Here is a 20,759-nt window from a genome sequence, read left to right as displayed (position 1 = left end):
GATCAGTGTATTCTTGCTCTTTTTGTTGTCTTCTAGCCGCTTCTTCTTCTTTCATTTCAGCAATGTCATCACTGAATTTGTCGACCGCTTCCTTGTGTGACTCTTTCAATCCATCAATGGTTTTGATTAAGTCATAACTTTTCTTCTTTTCATCATCAAACAGTTTATTAAAGTTATCTTTTATCTCGGCAATACACTTCTCGGCATTTTCGTTTTCAATTTGTAACGTCGTCTGGAACCACTCTTTGTTCTCTTTTTCCTTTTTGTTATATTCGGCGGATAATTCGTGGATTTCTCTCTGAAACTCCGCCTTCTGCTTTTCATTTTCTTCACGCATCATAGCAATTTGTTTTTCACTTAATTTCTTTGTTCATCAACTGACTCTGTATTGCTTCCATTTTTTCTTCCTGCTTTTTCATGTTTTCCGTCCGTTCTTCCTTGATTTTCCTTGATGTTTCTTCAGAACGTTTTCTCTCTTCTTCTAATTTGCAATCAAACAGTTTTCCCTGCGATTCCTGAGCTTCTTTATGCTCTTGATACACTCTGTCTAGCTCCCCTGCAATTATATACACCGCATTGATTTTTCAGAAACTTTTTCTGTACACAAATGAATTGATGATAATGGAAGTTCAGGAGTCTTAACTGTGTTTTTATTAGGTTACCCGAGCACCAAGTGAGCTTTCAAATTTGAGATCTACCTTTGTCCGTCAATTGTTCGCGCGTATGTCGTCCATCTTAAACAATTTTCGTCCCACCTCCTGCGGCCGCTGCGTGTTGTCCAAGTAGAACCATTTGAACCAACTAGAGAGAAGTCAAAAAAGGCTGTTAGTTGTTAATGAAGAGAAGTTTTTGAATTTTATTTCTATTTTGAACGGAAACAATCGTTTCTAAGTGCAAACAAGCAAACAATTTCTTGAAATTTGAAACTAGAAATAAGACAAATGAGATGTCCCCTCCCCACTAAAATTGCCGGATCATACGTAATTTGTCCTTTGTTTTGGATGAAAAATATAAAATATGCATTTTTCTCGCTCGCTACACTCACAATAGGTAATTTATCTTTTGTTCTGGGTGAAAAATATCAAATATGCATTTTTTCTCACTCGCTACGCTCAAATAGATAATTCATCATTTGTTCTGGGTGAAAAATATAAAATATGCATTTTTTTCTTGCTCGCTACGCTTGCATGGGTATTTTGTCTTTTGTTCTACGCTCGCACAATAAAATTTCGACAGTCTGCACGAGCTCCTATAACGCTCTTTACCAATAAATAGCCCTTGGTAACCCCTCCCCGCAAAAAATTCTCAGAAATTCCGAGATACTTACACAAGAATAAGTCTGACAAGTCATAAAACATGAACTATAATTAGCATGTTATTTTTGGGTTGATTCTGTCACAAAACCTGCCCTTTTTCAGTACCAAATAAAGTACCCCAGAATGCACCATATGGATCCATTGTTTTCAAAATTTTCTGGGGGAATATGCCCCCACCACCCTAGTTGCTCTACTACAAACATTTTCACCCCCCCCCCACCCCCCTCCTCCCTCCCAACACCAAATCCTGTATCCGCCCCTGATGTGAGACATACGTTGAAGACAGATACACACTGTCTCATCATTCGTATCAATTACACGTATCAAAAAGAAAAATGCTACCAGTACAAAACAATAATACTGACAAATGGTTAATTTATAGGTGGACAGTATGACATGTATATACCAAAAAATTTAACTCATCTAATATTTTTCAAACCAATAAAAAGAATTTATAATCGCAATTTTGAAAATACCAAGGAATGATAAAGAGATGTTATCTTATTGAATAAAGTAGATTCAAAATAAATAGAAAATCTCATTCTATCAGTGTTGTGTTTTTGTAGTATTTTCTTTGTGTCACATTGTGTACTCTCTTAAACTAAGTAAGATATTCATTTGTAAATTCTACAAGACCATTATCATTGTGAGCCTATAAATACCTTCAGCCAGGGCGCTACGTGTCCAAAGCAGTTGGATTTGAGTAAGTGTATCTCGTGTAAGTAATAACGACCCAAAGTTCATTACCGTACTTTTGCTCCCAACAGGTTGTTATAGGACCATTTCGTTTTAGTCAGTTTAGTTAACAAGAGAGACATGATGACCCCTATATCGCTAACCTTAGTTTAGTTGCTTGCTTGAACAAATTTCTTTGCTAAAGCTCCAAAAACAAGCTCCAAAAACAACAAGAAAATTCGATGAATTGGTATCCCGCCGAATAGGTTTGTGGTAAAGAATGGTAAAGAAATATATCTGGCAAAAAGTTATGAATGTTACTTAGAAGCAAATCATTTCATTGGTCAGAATTAATTTAACAGAAAACAATGTTTTAAGTGTACATAATAAATGTATGTTACGTTTTGATCCTGACCAATGAAATTATTTTGAATGAAATATGTTTACTGTAATAAGCTTAGCTTTTAGAATTATATGGAGTTATTTGAAACGTGAGCTTGAAGTGTAACTAAAACAAAATATTGTATTCGAGTAGTTTGGCACCAAGTATCGCTGTTTAACATGTACATTTGAACTTAAAAGAACAAATATCCTTTAAAGAGAGCACAATCAAGTATGAAATCTGGAACGTGAGTGGTTGCGGGGCTGAGGGGTGGGTGGGTGTGGTTACATTCGCAGGCGGATAAATATTCAAAGAAGGTTAAAAAAATTTGAACAAAAAGGAATAAAATAATGTTGTTGTTTTTTTTTCTGGAGGGGGGGATGTGGGGGGTATGGGGTAGGGGTGGTTGGGATTTACCGGGTGAGGGTACAAAACTTAACATGTTGATAATTTGTACTGATGGAAAATAAAAAAAAAAAATGAAGAAAATAATTGTTGGAGCAGGGATGCTGCATTATCGGGGTGGTAGCGTGACTGGGTGCTGGAGCCAGGTAGCAAGTTGATAAATATTCATGGAACGTTTTGAAAATTTTTTAAATTCTTCTTTTTTGGGGGGGGGGGGGGGTGGGGGGGGGAGGGGTGACCAGGTGTGGGTACACAACTTCACATGTTTACAATAAATGTTCGTGGAAAAGAATGAAAGAAGTTAAATGAAATTCTACCAATTGGTTAGTTTGTTATGTACAAATATGTGGAATTTTAAACAATAAAAAGGCAATAACTGAAGAAGTGAAGTTGTGTGTGCACTACCATAATATGGTGATTTAAATTCATTTTAAGTTTCATAGCTCTGGGTCAAATATGTCACAAATTATGAAGCAGAAATTGCCATATTTATAGTACCTTATATAGTTAACACTAGAAACTTCTAAGGGCCATAACTCTTGTGTTACTTAAGCAATCTGACTGAAACTTTACGGGCCGCGTAACCTCATAATGGTTAATATGTATATGAAGTTTTTTTGAAATATTCCCAACCACTTCCTAGATTTGGCTGCGGACGGACGGACAGACGGACAACGCCAAAACTATATCCATCCGCATTCGGTCAGTAGGTCAAGATTAAGACTATTCAAGATGAATATTGAAATCTGTGTCAAACATACTTCTGGCCATAATTTCTTTGACATATGTTCAAAAACAAATGTCTATGTAAAACAAGGGACCACCCGGCGTGGCCTATATTGAACCATGGGTCATTATTTGAACAATCTTGGTAGAGAACCACTAAAGCATGCCACATACCAAATATCTAAACCCTGGGCCTTATGGTTTCAGAAAAGATTTTTAAAGGTTTTCCCTATATAAGCCAATGTAAAAACTGTTGATCCCGAGGCGCAGTCAATTTTTACCCCAGTGTGATGATTTGAACAAACTTGATAGTTGGCCACTAGACAATACTAAATACCAGATATCTAAGGTCTGGGCCTTATGGGTCTTAACAAGAAGATTCTTAAACAAAAATACAATATAAGTCAATATAAAAGAAGAGACCTCCTGGGCGTTGCATATCTTGACCCAGGGTCATGATTTGAACAATCTTAGTAGAGAACCACTAGAGCATGCCACCTACCAAATATTTAAGCTCTGGGTCTTATGGTTTGGGACAAGAATTCTTTTAAAGGATTTTTCCTATAAAAGTCTCTTTAAACAGTGTGTCCACCGGGGTGGGGCCAGCTTTAACCCCAGGGGGATAATTTACAAATCTTGGTAAAGGACTAGTACACGATGCAACATATCAAATATCAAAGCCCTAGGCCATGTGGTTTTGTACAAAAAGATTTTCAAATCTTTCCCTATATTAGTCTATATAAATCATGTGACCCCAGGGCGGAGCCACATATGATCCTAGGGAGATGATTTGAATAATCTTAGTAGATTATTATTAGATGATGCTACAAAATATCAAAGCCCTAGGCCCTGTGGTTTTGGATAAGAAGGTTTTCAAACATTTACCCTATATAAGTCTATATAAACCATGTGATCCCCACGGGCGGGACTGTATTTAACCCTAGGAGGATAATGTAAACAATCTTGGTAGAGAAACACTGAATGATGCTACATACCAAATGTCGAAGCCCTAGGCCCTGTGGTTTAGTACAAGAAGATTTTCAAAGTTAACACTATATAAGTCTATATAAACCATGTAACCGCCAGGGCGGGGCCATATTTGACCCTAAGGGGATAATTTGAAAAATCTTGGTAAAGGATCACTCATAGATGATGCCACATACCAAATATCAAAGCCCTAGGCCCTGTGGTTTCATACAAGTGGATTTTCAAAGTTTTTCCGTAATATAAGTCTATAAAAACATGTGATCCCCAGGGCGGGGCCAAGTTTTATCCTAGGGGGATAATTTGAAAAATCCTGGTAGAGGCCCTCTAGATAATACTACATACAAAATATCAAAGCCCAAGGCCCTAGGCCCTATATAAACCATGTGGTCCCCAGGGTGGGACCATATTTGACCCTAGGGAGATCATTTGAACGATCTTGGTAGAGAACCACTAAATAATGCTACATATCATATATCGAAGTCCTAAGCCATGTGGTTTTGGACAAGAAGATTTTCAAAGTTTTTCTCTATATAAAACATGTGACCCCTAGGGCGGGGCCAAATCTGACCATAAGGGGATAATATGAACCATTTTTGTAGAGGACCACTTGATAATGCTACATACCAAATATCAAAGCCCTAGGCCTGGTGGTTTTGGATAAGAAGATTTCCAAAGTATTTCCCTATATAAGTCTATAAAAAAACATGTGACCCCCAAGGGCGGGGCCATGTTTGACCCTAGGGAAATAATTTGAAAAATCTTTCTAGAGGACCCCTAGATACCTAGATAATGTCACATACAAAATATCGAAGCCCTAGGCCCTGTGGTTTTGGACAAGAAGATTTTCAAAATGTTTCCCTATATAAGTCTATATAAATCATATGATCCCCAGGGCTGACCATATTTGATCCTAGTTGTATAATTTGAACAATCTTGGTAGAAAACCAGTAAATAATGCTACATATCAAAGCCCTTAGGCCCTGTGATTTTTGACAGGAAGATTTTCAAAGATTTACCTTATATAACAACTAACATATGTATAAACCTTTCTACCTGAGATTTGATATTTATTAAATCACTGGTATAGTATTTCTTGATTATTTCGTGAATGCTCAAGTTTGGCCTCTTTCTTAATGTTCTACTAGTTATGTTTTTTTACATTAACCATTCCCCATGCCTGTTTAATTTCCAGTTTTTGTTCAGGTAGAAAGTGTCATATGATAGGCATGTTTCTGTAACTATACAGTCTCTAGTGGCAATAATGTAGGTACAATCACTATATGCGAATATGGTTATTTTACAGTTTATTAATTAAATAGTTGCATATTCTTGTGACTATGGTATAATTTTATAATCACTATTCTCCTAAATTCTTTATTATTTTTTGTACCAGAATGCATTGATTATCGTCACAATTCGATAGTCGGTGATAGGTGAAAATGGGCAGTTATAGTACCTGATCCAGTATCCAGTTTCGTCTTAACTACTACATGTATAGCTAAATTTTCTAATACAGACAATACTACTGTTTACATCCGTCCGTTTTTCTATCATAATTGTCATTTCCTAATGATATTTTCTAAAAAATTTATGTAGACCCCTAGGTCAATATATAGTTTACTCATACTGAAATACGGTTGTGGTACGGCAGGAAAGCTACACCCCGTGCCTTCCGGTGTACGAAGCAGACGAAAGAAATGATCAAGTTTATGTACATTATTATGAATTGCAGGGTTTTGTTATGATTTCATTGCTATTAGCTCTAATTATTATAGTCAAATTTTCTTTTCAAGAGAAACTAAAACATATAGATTTCAACTTTTATTGCCCATACAACTGGGAACTTAAATTAAAGAATAGCAGTTTTCACTAAAAAAACTAAACAATATAGATAGAATCTTTAGTTTATTAAAATATTCCATTGTCCTTAGTTTGTGTCTTCTCCTTAGTCAGTGATGTCTGTTGTACGGATTGCATTTTGAATGTGTGACATTAGAGTGCCGAGTGTTTCAGCTGAGTAAAACATGTTTAAGGCACCACTACATTTTCACAAGGAATGTATAATGTCATATATACTTGGTTTTTTTCCAGCACAGGCTGAACCGAAAGATAGTGTCTGTAGTGCTGGCTAAGGATGCATGACACCTAATTTTACTTTATTTTCGTTTCCTATTAAATTAATACCTTAAAATATATAGAACTCACTACCTTAGGACTGCTACTTTAAATATTAATGTCAATACCTTAAAATGTATGCAGATAGTTTTCTGTAAACTGCTAGCTCTACCTTAAAAATAATACAGCTTCTTAAGATGAATTAGGGTTATTTTTTTTAGTAAAAAGGACATACAGTTTTGTTTCAACGGTGCTACAGCCTACACCTTTAGAAAGGTAAGTTCACCTTTAAATTTCTTGAATAATATAGTGAATACAGAATTGATAGAACTGTTAATTCTGAATTAATTTTGTATTATAATATTATCGAATTGTGGTGGTGCTTGATGCATTAGTGTGGTAGTGCTCAACTTAAGTACAATTTTACTTACTTCATTCGAACATTCGGATGCGGTGACTTTGTGTTTACATTTAAATTTGGAATATTTGAATGGCACTTTTCTGCGTGCCAGTTCATTCATTTCATTATTACGGCTTGATGTTGCAAGATTCATGAATACAGGGTGAGGGTCCCTGACTATAAGGGCCACGCCAACCTAAACAAATACAGACCATATTAAAGGCAAAGTGTGTTTAAACATAATTACGTGTCAATAGTGATATAATATATATATGTGTATATATAAGTTAGTGAACAAGTTAGAACTAGATTAACTAACTCGTTTTGTTTTTGTTGAATTGTATTGAAGAAAAAAATAAATACAGTTTTAAAAACAAAACTTTAAAAGGTCTGGGAATCGAACTCCCAACGAACAGTTATACTAGTTTACGAATACCGTAACCGCTCAACAACGAGAAATCACTGACTGCATCGTAAAGGTCTTGTAGAAACCGTACCAGAGCTCTTCGCATACTTCGATTTTTCAAAAGTACACCGGTTACGATTAAAAATGTAAACAACGGACTTTGTCTATGAATCATTGGAATGAATGAATGGCAGTTGATCTAAGTCATAATACTGATTGACAATGAATGCTAATGACTTCGTGTGTTGCAGAAAGGTATTTAGTTTGTAACTGTAATTTCCTATCAATTGAAATGCCCATGGAACTGGTAAAATGATTGCTTAAATTTGGACAAAGCTCACTGTCTTTGCCATTCGCCAGCTGCTAAAAAGGCAAATATTAAAGATTCTGTGTAAGTTATATTTCACTGGTACTACCAGTTATTAAGTTCATACTCTAAGAAACACGTCAGAGAAATTTGGGCAGTTTTGACCGATTAAAATGTTGGCAAAATTAGATTATATTTTTCCTTTAAACGAAAATTGCCGTTGGGTAACAAAGCGAACACGCCGATAATCCGGAGCACACCGGACATGCAATTGACACAAAATTGTTCCAGTTCACGTAATCTAGTGGGGAAGAGAATAGGGGTGCACTTAAACTGCCTAGGTATAGCTACTGCTGTTATAGGGATGTGGTAGAGTGTCTGCCTTAGATGTGAGAGATCCTGGGTTCGAGTCCCGGTCAGAGCTTAAATATTTACATTCTGCTACAGCATGTTTGTGCTGTTATCAGACTGTTCCAGATGTTCTATATTTTTAGCGAACAGCATCATGGATCATTATTTAGCAATCCAAATCACAGCTGAATGTTAAATCAAATGCAGCCTAATAGAAAACATTCAATTTATTATGTCCCTTTGATGTTTCTACTCTTCAGAAGAGTTACATTTCCTTGATCACATAATTTTCTTTTAATATATGAAAATATTAAATGCTCATAGCTCTACGCTTCTGGTTTTAATGTTGTCAATATACATGTATCTGTTTCTGGGAAATGGACATTTGCCTTCATTTCAAAGCTTTTTAACTTCATACCTATGATTTGAAAAAAAAATAGGTACTGTCTCTACGTATTGTCAGCAAGTGTTGACCTTTCGCCAATATTTCGGGGATTTTCGTTAGTTTACGCAATATTTGTATCCTGAAAATATATAAATCATATTCCTGAAATAACCTATATAAATAACCGCCCGCTTAGCTCAGTAGGTAAGAGCGTTGGTCTACGGATCGCGGGGTCGTGAGTTCGATCCTCGGGCGGGGCGTATTCTCCGTGACTATTTGATAAACGACATTGTGTCTGAAATCATTAGTCCTCCACCTCTGAATTATGTGGGGAAGTTGGCAGTTACTTGCGGAGAACAGGTTTGCACTGGTATAGAATCCAGGAACACTGGTTAGGTTAACTGCCCGCCGTTACATGACTGAAATACTGATGAAAAACGGCGTTAAACCCAAAACAAACAAACAAACAATATAAATAACCAATGACACGATGGCGTGGTGGTAAGGTGTCTGACTTCCATGCATGTTACCACGAGTTCAAAAACATCTCAGACCACTTTCTTTAAAAATGTTACTGTATTTTTATGTTATCGATATTGATTTTATTCTTACAATATTTACATATTTCACAAATTCTATCTGTTATTTCTTATAGCATTGATTTTCTTGAAACGTTGTGGGGCCTCCGTGGCCGAGTGGTTAAGGTCGCTGACTTCAAATCACTTGCCCCTCATCGATGTGGGTTCAAGCCTCACTCGGGGCGTTGAATACTTCATGTGAGGAAGCCATCTAGCTGGCTTACGGAAGGTCGGTGGTTCTACCCAGGTACCCGCTCGTGATGAAATAATGCACGGAGGGGCACCTGGGGTCTTCCTCCACCATCAAAGCTGGAAAGTCGCCATATGACCTAAAATTGTGTGTCGGTGCGACATTAAACCCAACGAAAAAAAAATTGAAACGTTGACAAGTACTTTTTCTTTTTTATCTGAGAAACTTTTACAAATTTTTTATTCATTTTGTTCCACAACGGTTAACTAGACTACACGTGTATTTCTTTCAAGAAATGAACCATAAAGTTTAATCAGGTAAATGTGGCAATTTTTCTACTTGTGATAAAATTTGAAACAATAGGCCAGATGCAGTACTCGAACAATCAACACCGAGATTGGCAGGTAAACGATTTGTCCGCGCAGCTACTTGCACGTGCGATATTAGTTAAATTATAAGGAAATTTATCATGCAACTACTATGCAAAGTGCCTGATATCACTTGCCTGATATTTTATTTTGATATCAGGTCATTGATCTCATATCAATAATTAAGCTCCTCCCATATTGATGGACAAGTTTTTATATCAGTTTCCTTCCACATCGAATTTTACTACAGTTGCACGACTTTTTTCTAAACACATTCTGTAAAATGTGTAATCTCAACTCATTTCCTTAAATATGCTTGTCTCCACATTTATCACACAGACAGTATCACTTAATGACGTCACTGTGTAACGTTCATCATGACATCACAATGTTTACATGCCATTAGATCAATTCTTGGAAAGGTTTACAATAAACTTGACAGTGTATTTATTCTTGATTTATGCCAAATTTAAGGCATCCATTTTGATTAAGTAGTGGCAAAAATGTTTGAGTTAATTATATTTCTTGGATCAGTATTAAGTGATTTTAAAACCTTTAAAGTATATCTGACTGAGGCGCTTTGGACATGTAGTTGTCTGAGTCAAATGTTAAATAATGTGGAAATAAAGCATCTTTTGATTTATTCAAGAGGTAATTTTTTTCATTTTTACGCAGATAAGAGTTTATTTCATTTATTTTTATAAGAATATCAGAAAGTCAATAAACATTGTCGAAGTTGACATCAATATGGCTGCCGTATTGTTACGTTCAAGTGTTTTAGTGGCGGATGAATTTTCAAATTAGTAAAATATGAATTTAATAATTTTTGCTTCAGAAGTCAACTTTTACGAAATAAGAGATGAGGATATATGTTGTTCTAGGTGGGTTGTATGAGTTTCATGATAAATAGAGTAACAGACAACTGTCTTTTGATATCAATGTTATCAGGCTCGGCAGATATGGGCGGAAGGTGTTAGGTTCCCTCAGCCCTTCCAGCCCATACCAACCTCGACCTGATAAAATTTGATATCAAAAGACAGTAGCTTGTTATTCTTTATTTATATGAAATAGTTATATCGCTACATCGCTATTAAGCAATAATTTACGCAACAAAACGGAATATTCATAAGTGCAACGTCAATACTTAAGGACAATAGTGTGCTGATTTCATTCCTATTGTTTTATTTAGTTACATTTTCAAAACGACATTACACTACGTGATGCCTATACTTGTACGCTCTATTGATTATCATGTTCTCACTGTCACCTGATATTTGCAAAGTGCTCGCTGAAGGCCGGGGATTCCGTTTTATTATAAACCGGAAAACCCTTATCAGAAATGGTAGACGAATGTTTTTATTTTTGATTTATTAGGAAAACAACGAAATTGGACAGAATTCGATGAAAAATACATTGTCAAAACATTAAATATGCAACATAAAGGTAAATATATGTAAACGTTTGATTTTATAAATTCTCTGACCACGATGTGTGGGTTAGTCGATTTAAAGTGTACTGAATATTATTTTCATCACAGAGCGACAAAGTGGCCGGATCAAATTTACTGATTTTCAATGGACGACCTTCACCAAAAAGCTAAGACATATTTTATTAGTTGAGATATTCAGGTGTTATTTTCAGCAGATATTGTAAACTATATAAACATTAAAATGGAAGTATATCAGTACACTCTAAATAATATAGGAAGAATGGTACACTCTCAAACTGGGAAAAAGTGGGTGGGGTAAATAAACATTCGAAGCAACACTATAAAAATTGAGCAGTTGTTAAGGAATGGCCTCAGATTGTCTACTACTATCTTTATTTTATTAAATACAGCCATGGGTGATAAACTTTAACAAACATTTGTCCACTATATACTTGTGTGCCATGGGAAAAGCATGGACCCTGAACATGACATGTAGACAAACAAAATTAACCCTGAAAGCTCAAAGTATTTAACAAAATGTTTTGCCGGATGTAGTGTATTTTTAGGAAAACTATTGTTAAAATTAAGATTGAATTTTCTGCATTTGCAATTTTAATGTAGTTTAGAATATACAGTTGAATATCGTTACCTCGATATCGGTTAGCTCGATACCCCGGTTAGCACGATGTGTTTGAGTCGGTCCCGATTTTTCCCTATTTATCTTAATGTAATTATTTATCATTACCTCGATATGATTAACTCGGTATTTTGTTTAGCTCGATGAGATTTTTCAGTCCCGTCAACTTACCTGTATTGATTTTACACCTGGTTTCGTCGATATCACAGCTTGTCAAAAATATCCATGTTATTTGTAAGGTGTGAAAATCAGCCTATGTTGTCCGGCGATGTAAATGTCGGGAAGTTTGCATTTAATTCCCAATGATTAGTGTTATAAAATACCGTGCAAGCATGAAAGCTGTTTTCAAATATAACAACTAATTTGGATGAAATATTTTCTGTTTGAGTAAAAATCTGCCATTTAGGATTGAGTAACAATACGCATATTTAACTGGCAAATTTTTGTTATTGAAGCACAGTCAAAATGACTACTCAACAAGGAACGTTACCGCTGCATTCAGACTTGTTTAGGGAAGGAATAAAAATGCTAATGCTAATTAAGATATTTTATTTGTAAATAAAATCAAAATCGTATTTACGTTTTATATTATTTCTTCCCCCATTCAAACGCTCTGGAAAAAAAGCATTGAATATTAATGACAATATAGACGTCCAACACAAGTACAAAGAAGTCCCAGATAGTCGATATCGTTACGTCGAACTTCGGATACGTCGATGCAATTTTTACAGTACTGTCCCTTGAATATCGAGGTAACGGTATTCGACTGTACATGAATATAGGTCTTCTAACTGGTAGCTTTGACAGTCTCTTTCAAGTAGGCTTATTGCAGGTAGCTTTAATATTCTATCTGGTTTGTCAGTAGCTGCATAAAATATACAGTACAGGCACTGCTGTCACTGGTCATTTTCCTGCATGTATATAACACATTAGTTATTAATTCCTAGACAGAAACATAAATCTGCACCAAGCTTCAAGTACTTTTGTTCTACGAAGGAACAAATACTTATACATGTAATTGCATTAAATATTGTACTTTGACAATGTTAGTTCCAAGAAAGAACCCATCAAGTAAGTTCCAGGAAGGAACAAACACATTATCTACACTTGTTCCAAGGCAGGAACATACAGCAATCTAGGTACTGTTAGTTCCAGATAGGAACATATACCAGTTGCATTCAATAAGCCATTATAAGTTCCAGGAAGGAACAGACACTGTAAGTTTCAAGAGGGAACAAACAGATTGTTCCAAACAGGTACAAAAGATACATCATACATATAACTGTCCTTGTTAGTTCCAAATAGGAACATTCATATTTCAATGGAACAGATTTTACCTGTTCCTACCGGGAACTTACAGTACTTACTATATACAGGATCTAAGTATGTGTTCGTATATAAGATTTTAAGTTCCTATGGGGAACAACTGATTACCTCAAGTGACCTTCATTTATGAGTTAATGACTTACAGCAGAAACAAATATATTTCAAGTAATACTTAGATCCTGTATATAATAACTACTGTTAGTTCCCGGTAGGAACAAGTAAAAACTGTTCCACTGAAATATGAATGTTTTCCTATTTGGAACTAACAAGGACAATTATATGTATGATATAAATTTGGCATTTGTTCTGAACAATCTGTTTTTCCTCTCTTGAAACTTACAGTGTCTGTTCCATTGCTGGAACTTATAGTGGCTTATTGAGTGCAACTGGTATGTGTTCCTACCTGGAACTAACAATACCTAGATTGCTGTATGTCCCTGCCTTGGAACAAGTGAGATAATGTGTTTGTTCCTTCCCGGAACTTACTTGATGGGTTGCTACTTGGAACTAACAGTGTCAAAGTACAATATTTAATGCAATTACATGTATAAATATTTGTTCCTTCGTAGAACTAAAGTACTTGAAGCTTGGTGCAGATTTATGTTTCTGTCTAGGAATTAATAACTAATGTGTTATATACATGCAGGAAAATGACCACTGACAGCAGTGCCTGTACTGTATATTTTATGCAGCTACTGACAAACCAGATAGAATATTAAAACTACCGGCACTAAGGCTACCTGAAAGAGACTGTCAAAGCTACCAGTTAAAAGACCTATATTCATATATTCTAAACTACATTGAAATTGGAAATGCAGAAAATTTAATCTTAATTTTAACAATAGCTTTTCTCAAAATATACTGCATCTGGCAAACCTTTTGTTAAATACTTTGAGGTTTCAGGGTTAATTTAGTTTGTCTACATGTCATGTTCAAGGTCAATGCTTTTCCATGGCACACAAGTATATAGTGGACAAATTTGTGTTAAAGTTTATCACCCATGGCTGTATTTAATAAAATAAAGATAGTAGTAGACAATCTGAGGCCATTTCTTAACAACTGCACAATTTTTATAGTGTTGCTTCGAATGTTTATTTACCCCACCCACTTTTTCCTAATTTTTGAGTGTACCACTCTTCCAATATTAATCAGAGTGTACTGATATACTGTCATTATAATGTTTATTTAGTGTACATTATCTGCTGAAAATAACACTTAAATATCTCAACTAATAAAAAATGTTTTAGCTTTTTGGTGAAGTTCGTCCATTGAAAATCAGTAAATTTGACCAGGCCAATTTTGTGGCTCTGTGATGAAAAAAGTATTCAATACAATTTAAAATGCAAATGTTGTGTGAATGTCTATTGCATAGTTATTTTATCATGAATGTATTAGGTAAAAAGTTAGAATAATTTTTAAAGAAATATCAGAAATTGTGTTCCTAGCTGGTCACATGTTAGATTACCCCACCCACTTAAAATGTGAATATCTATAAAAGTAAGTCAAAACTGGTATAGTAACACTTGTTAATGAAACTTAATACATGTAGGTATATAGGCATAAAATATAAATAAAATCAAAAAACATTTTGCGCAGACACCTAACTGACCCCGCAAAGACCCCCCACCCTGTCAAAATAAATAAAACAAGAAATATCACGTTTTCACAGTTTTTGATTTATCTAAAAAATGCACATTGATAGCCTAAATATTGCTAATTTCTGGTAGTCAAAGGTACCATTTTTAAGAGTGTAAGCTGTGTGCAGATCATAGTAAAAAATGACAAAACTGGAGTAAGCCGCAGTTAGGATAACATATTGAAAATTATTATGCAAAAGCTCTTTTCGGCAAAATTTAACGCGTTCTCATATGTTACAGAAAATGTCATAAAATCTTAATAAAGTTTCCTTTTAAAAGAAAAAGCTTGCCTGATTTTGCAATCTACGAAATATTTCAAAGACTGCAAGTATAGCAGCTTATGATTAAAACAAAACCAGTTCGCATAAATCCGAAAACAGTGAGTGTGTAAAAGCATCCGGATCGTCCAATTGTTCTATTTATAGTCCAAATGAGGATTTCCCTTTGTTATCACCGGAGGTAGTCGACTTCTTTGCCTTTTTCGCAAAAATGGTTAAGCGGTGAAAACATGCACAGACGAAGAAGAAAACCAGATACCCCTTTAAACACTAATGGATTCGGCCACAACGTAAGCGCAGAAACTGGCGGCAAATTTTTCTCTGAAATATCCATTATTTCAGGGGTGTGCTTACTGTGACAGGTCTATAAATACTTTACAATAGTTACTAACATAACTGAGATATGTAAAGCCAGAAATGAAACGATCTTCATTTTAAATAAAATCTTAATATAATGTTATTGATTTTAATTTTGTTATACTATTGTTCTTGAAACACCCTGGAATTAATAATAATCTGTCATAAAACGCAAACACCCGTTGGACCGAACTGTAACCAATCGGTAGACTCCTTACTACGTCCTGCCTCTTGGACATATCCTGCTTCTTGGCTTCCTGTAGTAGACACGACTACATTTGGGAGGCAAAATAACCCAAAACGATATATAGGCTTGGAGCCGTAGCTACAAGCCAAAATGTGTTCGTATCAAGTTAAAACCATGTATATTTTCATTCATTGAGGCTGACGGTAACTTTCAAATGAAACTTGCACTATCATCGAGAAAAAGTTTATCTTGTAGCAGAAAACTGGTAAATATTAAAATCTGGCCAGATTAGGGTGGATATGGGCTGTTTTAATGAAACTTTGATAGATAATGACACATTTGTAGCACTTTTGCTGTTAAAATGAATGAAACAATAAATATCACATTTTCACTGTTCTAGATTTATTTTTAAAACATGCAGATCTGTAGCCTAAATATTGTTAAATTCTAGCAGTCAAACGTAAGACTAAACATTTTTAACAGTTAACATGTGTACCTGGGGTGCAGATAAAAGTAGAAAAGGATAAAACAGAACAAAAGTAAGCTGCAGTAGGAAAACTGATTGAAAATTATGTTGCAACAGCTATTTTTGGCAAAATCTGAAAACTTGAAATACGTTACAGAAGATGCGATAGAACCTTACAGAGTGCCCGTATCAAGTTAAAACCATGTATTTTTTTTATTCATGTATGCTGATGGTATATTTCAAATGAAACTGGCACAATCTTAGAGAAAAAAGTGTTCTTATAAGTATTCAGTTATTAGGAAAATGGTAGGCACATGATGGTGGATTCAAATAGTTCTCAGTTTTTTCACTCTGTAGTGTTTTATTATTTATTTTCTTCGCAATATTTTGCTGAAATCACATGACAGATCTATGCTTTACATTAAGAAAGCATTTCATAATGAAATGATTGCATGACATAATTTGTCATGGAATCTTAGGTCATACCCACCACTACAATTTTGGGTCTTATTTTCTGATTTTTGCAATCTGTGTGTTTGACTGAAAATATTTTTCTTGCATCAAGCATGATCCCCACTTTTCCTTGTTTTTTATTCAGCACTGACAATATTCTTCAATAAAATGTAAGTAACAAACGTTGAAATTGGACATGATGTGTGCTGCAACAATTGGAAATTTATCAGTTTTATATAAAATACAGAAAGCCAGCTAATAAGTGTGTTCATGCCTATTTGCACACGGTTTTGCTTCATGCAATTAAACTTGCAATTGTAAAGTGTATTTATTGGTATTTTACCAATATATAATAATTATTATAATAACGTAACTGTAAAATAAAAGTTTCAAACGTGCCCCACACTTTCTGAAAATATAACCGTAGTGGCATTTTATAAGAAGTGGGTATTAAATGATGTCAACAATTAGTGAATACATTGTTGAAGTCCCATACGACTAAATCATTATGTTAAAAACAGATGATATAGCTATCCATATAGATGTTATGCGTAACAACAGAAAAATTAGAAAAGAAACTACTTTCAACATTGCACATGAATTTATACAGTTAAACCTGCAGAAAGAGGTTATCAAAATATGTATTTAATAACAGTTTCCAAAGTTTGACATATATAAGATAAAACATTGACTAACAATACGTTTTAACGAGAAATTACTATATTTTATACTCATACTCAATTATATAGGATTCACATTATAATCAAGGGCGTTATGAGCGATATTTTTACGATTATTCTTTCTGATCATCACCTTTTAATTTTTAACGTGCAACCTCTTTAATTTTGACTTTGTTTTCCATCTGAAGCTTTTGTTTGCGCGAATTGTCTTGATTTGATCTGCCTTGTACATGTTGACAGCCAATTAAGCCGGGCGTTTAAAAGGAATGTGTACTGTCAAACATTTTAATCAGAAGTTGTTCTGAGTGGTAATAAATGTGTTTATGAATACTCAAAATAACACAAATGACACACACAAGTGCAAAATATAGTTTTAAGTCTTGAGAGTTTAATGGTATTAACGTCTTCTCATTTTAGTCAAATTACATAATCATGCAGGAATCTTCAGCTTGTTTTTTTAATACGTCTCGTTCAGTTTGTGCTTCATCAAGCTTTTGTTGTAACAGTTGCATCTGTTCTCCGGTTGGTGCATTTTGTAACTGGGTTGTTAAGGATTTAATGTCCTTACTAAACTTTTCTAACCGATCATTGTATTCTTGCTCTTGTTGTTGTCTTCTAACCGCTTCTTCTTCTTTCATTTCAGCAATGTCATCACTGAATTTGTCGACCGCTTCCTTGTGTGACTCTTTCAATCCATCAATGGTTTTGATTAAGTCATAACTTTTCTTCTTTTCATCATCAAACAGTTTATTAAAGTTATCTTTTACCTCGGCAATACGCTTCTCGGCATTTTCGTTTTCAATTTGTAACGTCGTCTGGAACCACTCTTTGTTCTCTTTTTCCTTTTTGTTATATTCGGCGGATAATTCGTGGATTTCTCTCTGAAACTCCTCCTTCTGCTTTTCATTTTCTTCACGCATCATAGCAATTTGTTTTTCACTTAACTTTCTTTGTTCATCATACTGACTCTGTATTGCTTCCATCTTCTCTTCCTGCTTTTTCATGTATTCCGTCCGTTCTTCCTTCATTTTCCTTTGATGGTCTTCAGAACGTTTTCTCTCTTCTTCTAATTTGCAATCAAACAGTTTTGCCTGCGATTCCTGAGCTTCTTTATGCTCTTGATACACTCTGTCTAGCTCCCCTGCAATTATACACCGCATTGATTTTTATTCAGAATTTTCTTTACACACATTAATTCATGATAAAGGAAGTTCTGGAGTCTTAACTGTGTTTTTATTAGGTTACCCGAGCACCAAGTGAGCTTTCATATTTGAGATCTACCTTTGTCCGTCAATCGTTCGCGCGTATGTCGTCCATCTTAAACAATTTTCGTGTCACCTACTGTGGCCGCTGCGTGTTGTCCAAGTACATTTGTAGAACCATTTGAACCAACTTGAGACAAGTCAAAAAAGGCTTTTAGTTGTTAATGAAGAGAAGTTTTTGAACTTTATTTCTATTTTCAACGGAAACAATCGTTTCTAAGTGCAAACAAGCAAACAATTTCTTGAAATTTGAAACTAGAAATAAGACAAATGAGATGTCCCCTCCCCCCTAAAATTGCCGGAGCATACGTAATTTGTCTTTTGTTCTGGGTGAAAAATATAAAATATGCATTTTCCTCGCTCGCTACGCTCGCAATAGGTAATTTATCTTTTGTTCTGGGTGAAAAATATCAGATATGCATTTTTTCTCGCTCGCTACGCTCGTATAGATAATTCACCATTTGTTCTGGGTGAGAAAAATAAAATATGTATTTTTTTCTCGCTCGCTACGCTTGCATAGGTATTTTGTCTTTTGTTCTACGCTCGCACAATAAAATTTCGACAGTCTGCACGAGCTCCTATAACGCTCTTTACCAATAAATAGCCCTTGGTAACCCCTCCCCCAAAAAAATCCTCAGAAATCGGGCTAAAAAATTCCGAGATACTTACACAAGAATAGGTCTGACAAGTCATAAAACATGAACTATAATTAGCATATTATTTTTGGGCTGATTCTGTCACAAAACCTGTCCTTTTTCAATACCAAATAAAGTACCCCAGAATGCACCATATGGATCCATTGTTTTCAAAATATTCCGGCGGAATATGCCCCCACCACCCTAGTTGCTCTACTACAAACATTTTCGCGCCCCCCCCCCCCCCCCCCAACACCAAATCCTGTAACCGCCCCTGATGTGGGACATACGATGAAGACAGATACACACTGTCTCATCATTTGTATCAATTACACGTATCAAGAAGAAAATGCTACCAGTACAAAACAATAATACTGACAAATGGTTAATTTATAGGTGGACAGTATGACATGTATATACCAATAATTTAACTCATCTAATGTTTTTCGAACCAATAAAAAGAAGTTATAATCGCAATTTTGAAAATACCAAGGAATGATAAAGAGAGGTTATCTTGTTGAATAAATTAGATTCAAAATAAATAGAAACTCTCATTCTATCATTGTTGTTTATATAGTGTTGTGCTTTTATAGTATTTTCTTTGTGTCACATTGTGTACTCTCTTAAACTAAGTAAGATATTCATTTGTAAATTCTACAAGACCATTATCATTGTGAGCCTATAAATACCTTCAACCAGGGCGCTACGTGTCCAAAGCAGTTGGATTTGAGTAAGTGTATCTCGTGTAAGTAATAACGACTCATTACCGTACTTTTGCTCCCAACAGGTTGTTATAGGATCATTTCGTTTTACTCAGTTTAGTTTAGCAAGAGACATCATGGCCCCTATATCGCTAACGTAAGTTTAGTTGCTTGCTTGAACAAATTTCTTTGCTAAAGCTCCAAAAACAAGAAGAACGTTCGATGAATTGGTATCCCCGCCGGATGGATTTGTGGTAAAGAATGGCAAAGAAATATATCTGGCAAAAAGTTATGAATGTTACTTAGAAGCAAATCATTTCATTAATTTAACAGAAAACAATGTTTTAAGTGTACATAATAAATGTATGTTACGTTTTGATCCTGACCAATGAAATTATTTTGAATGAAATATGTTTACTGTAATAAGCTTAGCTTTTAGAATTATATGGAGTTATTTGAAACGTGAGCTTGAAGTGTAACTAGAACAAAATATCGCTGTTTAACATGTACATTTGAACTTAAAAGAACAAATATCCTTTAAAGAGAGCACAATCAAGTATGAAATCTGGAACGTGAGTGGTGGCGGGGCTGAGGGGTGGGTGGGTGTGGTTACAACTTCACATGCGGATAAATATTCAAAGAAGATTAAAAGATTAAAAAAAATTGAACAAAAAGGAATAAAATAATGTTGTGTTGTTCTTTTTTTGCGGGGTGGGGGGTTAGGGGGTAGGGGTGGTGGGGGTTTACGGGGTGAGGGTACATGGAAAAGATTATTAAAGATAACTACTGAAATCTGTTAAATATTTATGGTGGTCCAAATTTCTATGCTGTACCTTTAGAAACAAGAATGTAAGTCAGTAGGCCAAGATTAAGACTTTTCAAGATGAATATTGAAACCTGTATCAAAAAATATACAGGTAGTCCAAATTTCTATGCTGTAACTTTAAAAACAAGAAAGTAGGTAAGTAGGTTACGATTTAGACTATTCAAGATGAGTACTGAAATTTGTATCAAAATTTATACATGTGGTCCAAATTTCTATATTGTAACTTCAGAAACGAAAACGTAGGTCACGTAGGTCAGTAGGTCAAGATTAAGACTATTCAAGATGAGTATTAAA

The 20,759-nt window shown here is 34.9% G+C and overlaps 1 protein-coding gene across 1 annotated transcript in view; it reads right to left on the bottom strand.

Annotated features, from left to right (window-relative positions):
• Positions 1 to 353: 353 nt before the first annotated feature.
• The window catches only part of LOC128553779 (guanylate-binding protein 1-like), a 36,500-nt gene continuing 16,094 nt past the window's right edge, over positions 354 to 20,759 (bottom strand). Inside the window, exons 5-8 of the mRNA XM_053534956.1 lie at positions 17,506 to 18,182; positions 13,387 to 13,490; positions 12,543 to 12,568; positions 354 to 556 (exon numbers count right to left, since the gene is read on the bottom strand). Of these exons, the coding sequence (XP_053390931.1) occupies positions 354 to 556; positions 12,543 to 12,568; positions 13,387 to 13,490; positions 17,506 to 18,182 (1,010 nt within the window). The remainder of the gene's footprint in view (positions 557 to 12,542; positions 12,569 to 13,386; positions 13,491 to 17,505; positions 18,183 to 20,759) is intronic.

The sequence above is a fragment of the Mercenaria mercenaria genome, unplaced genomic scaffold (genome assembly GCF_021730395.1).
Source record: "Mercenaria mercenaria strain notata unplaced genomic scaffold, MADL_Memer_1 contig_4312, whole genome shotgun sequence".
NCBI lineage: Eukaryota > Metazoa > Mollusca > Bivalvia > Venerida > Veneridae > Mercenaria > Mercenaria mercenaria.
Note: the sequence above shows the minus strand (reverse complement) of the source record. Positions and strands in the feature narration are given on the sequence as shown.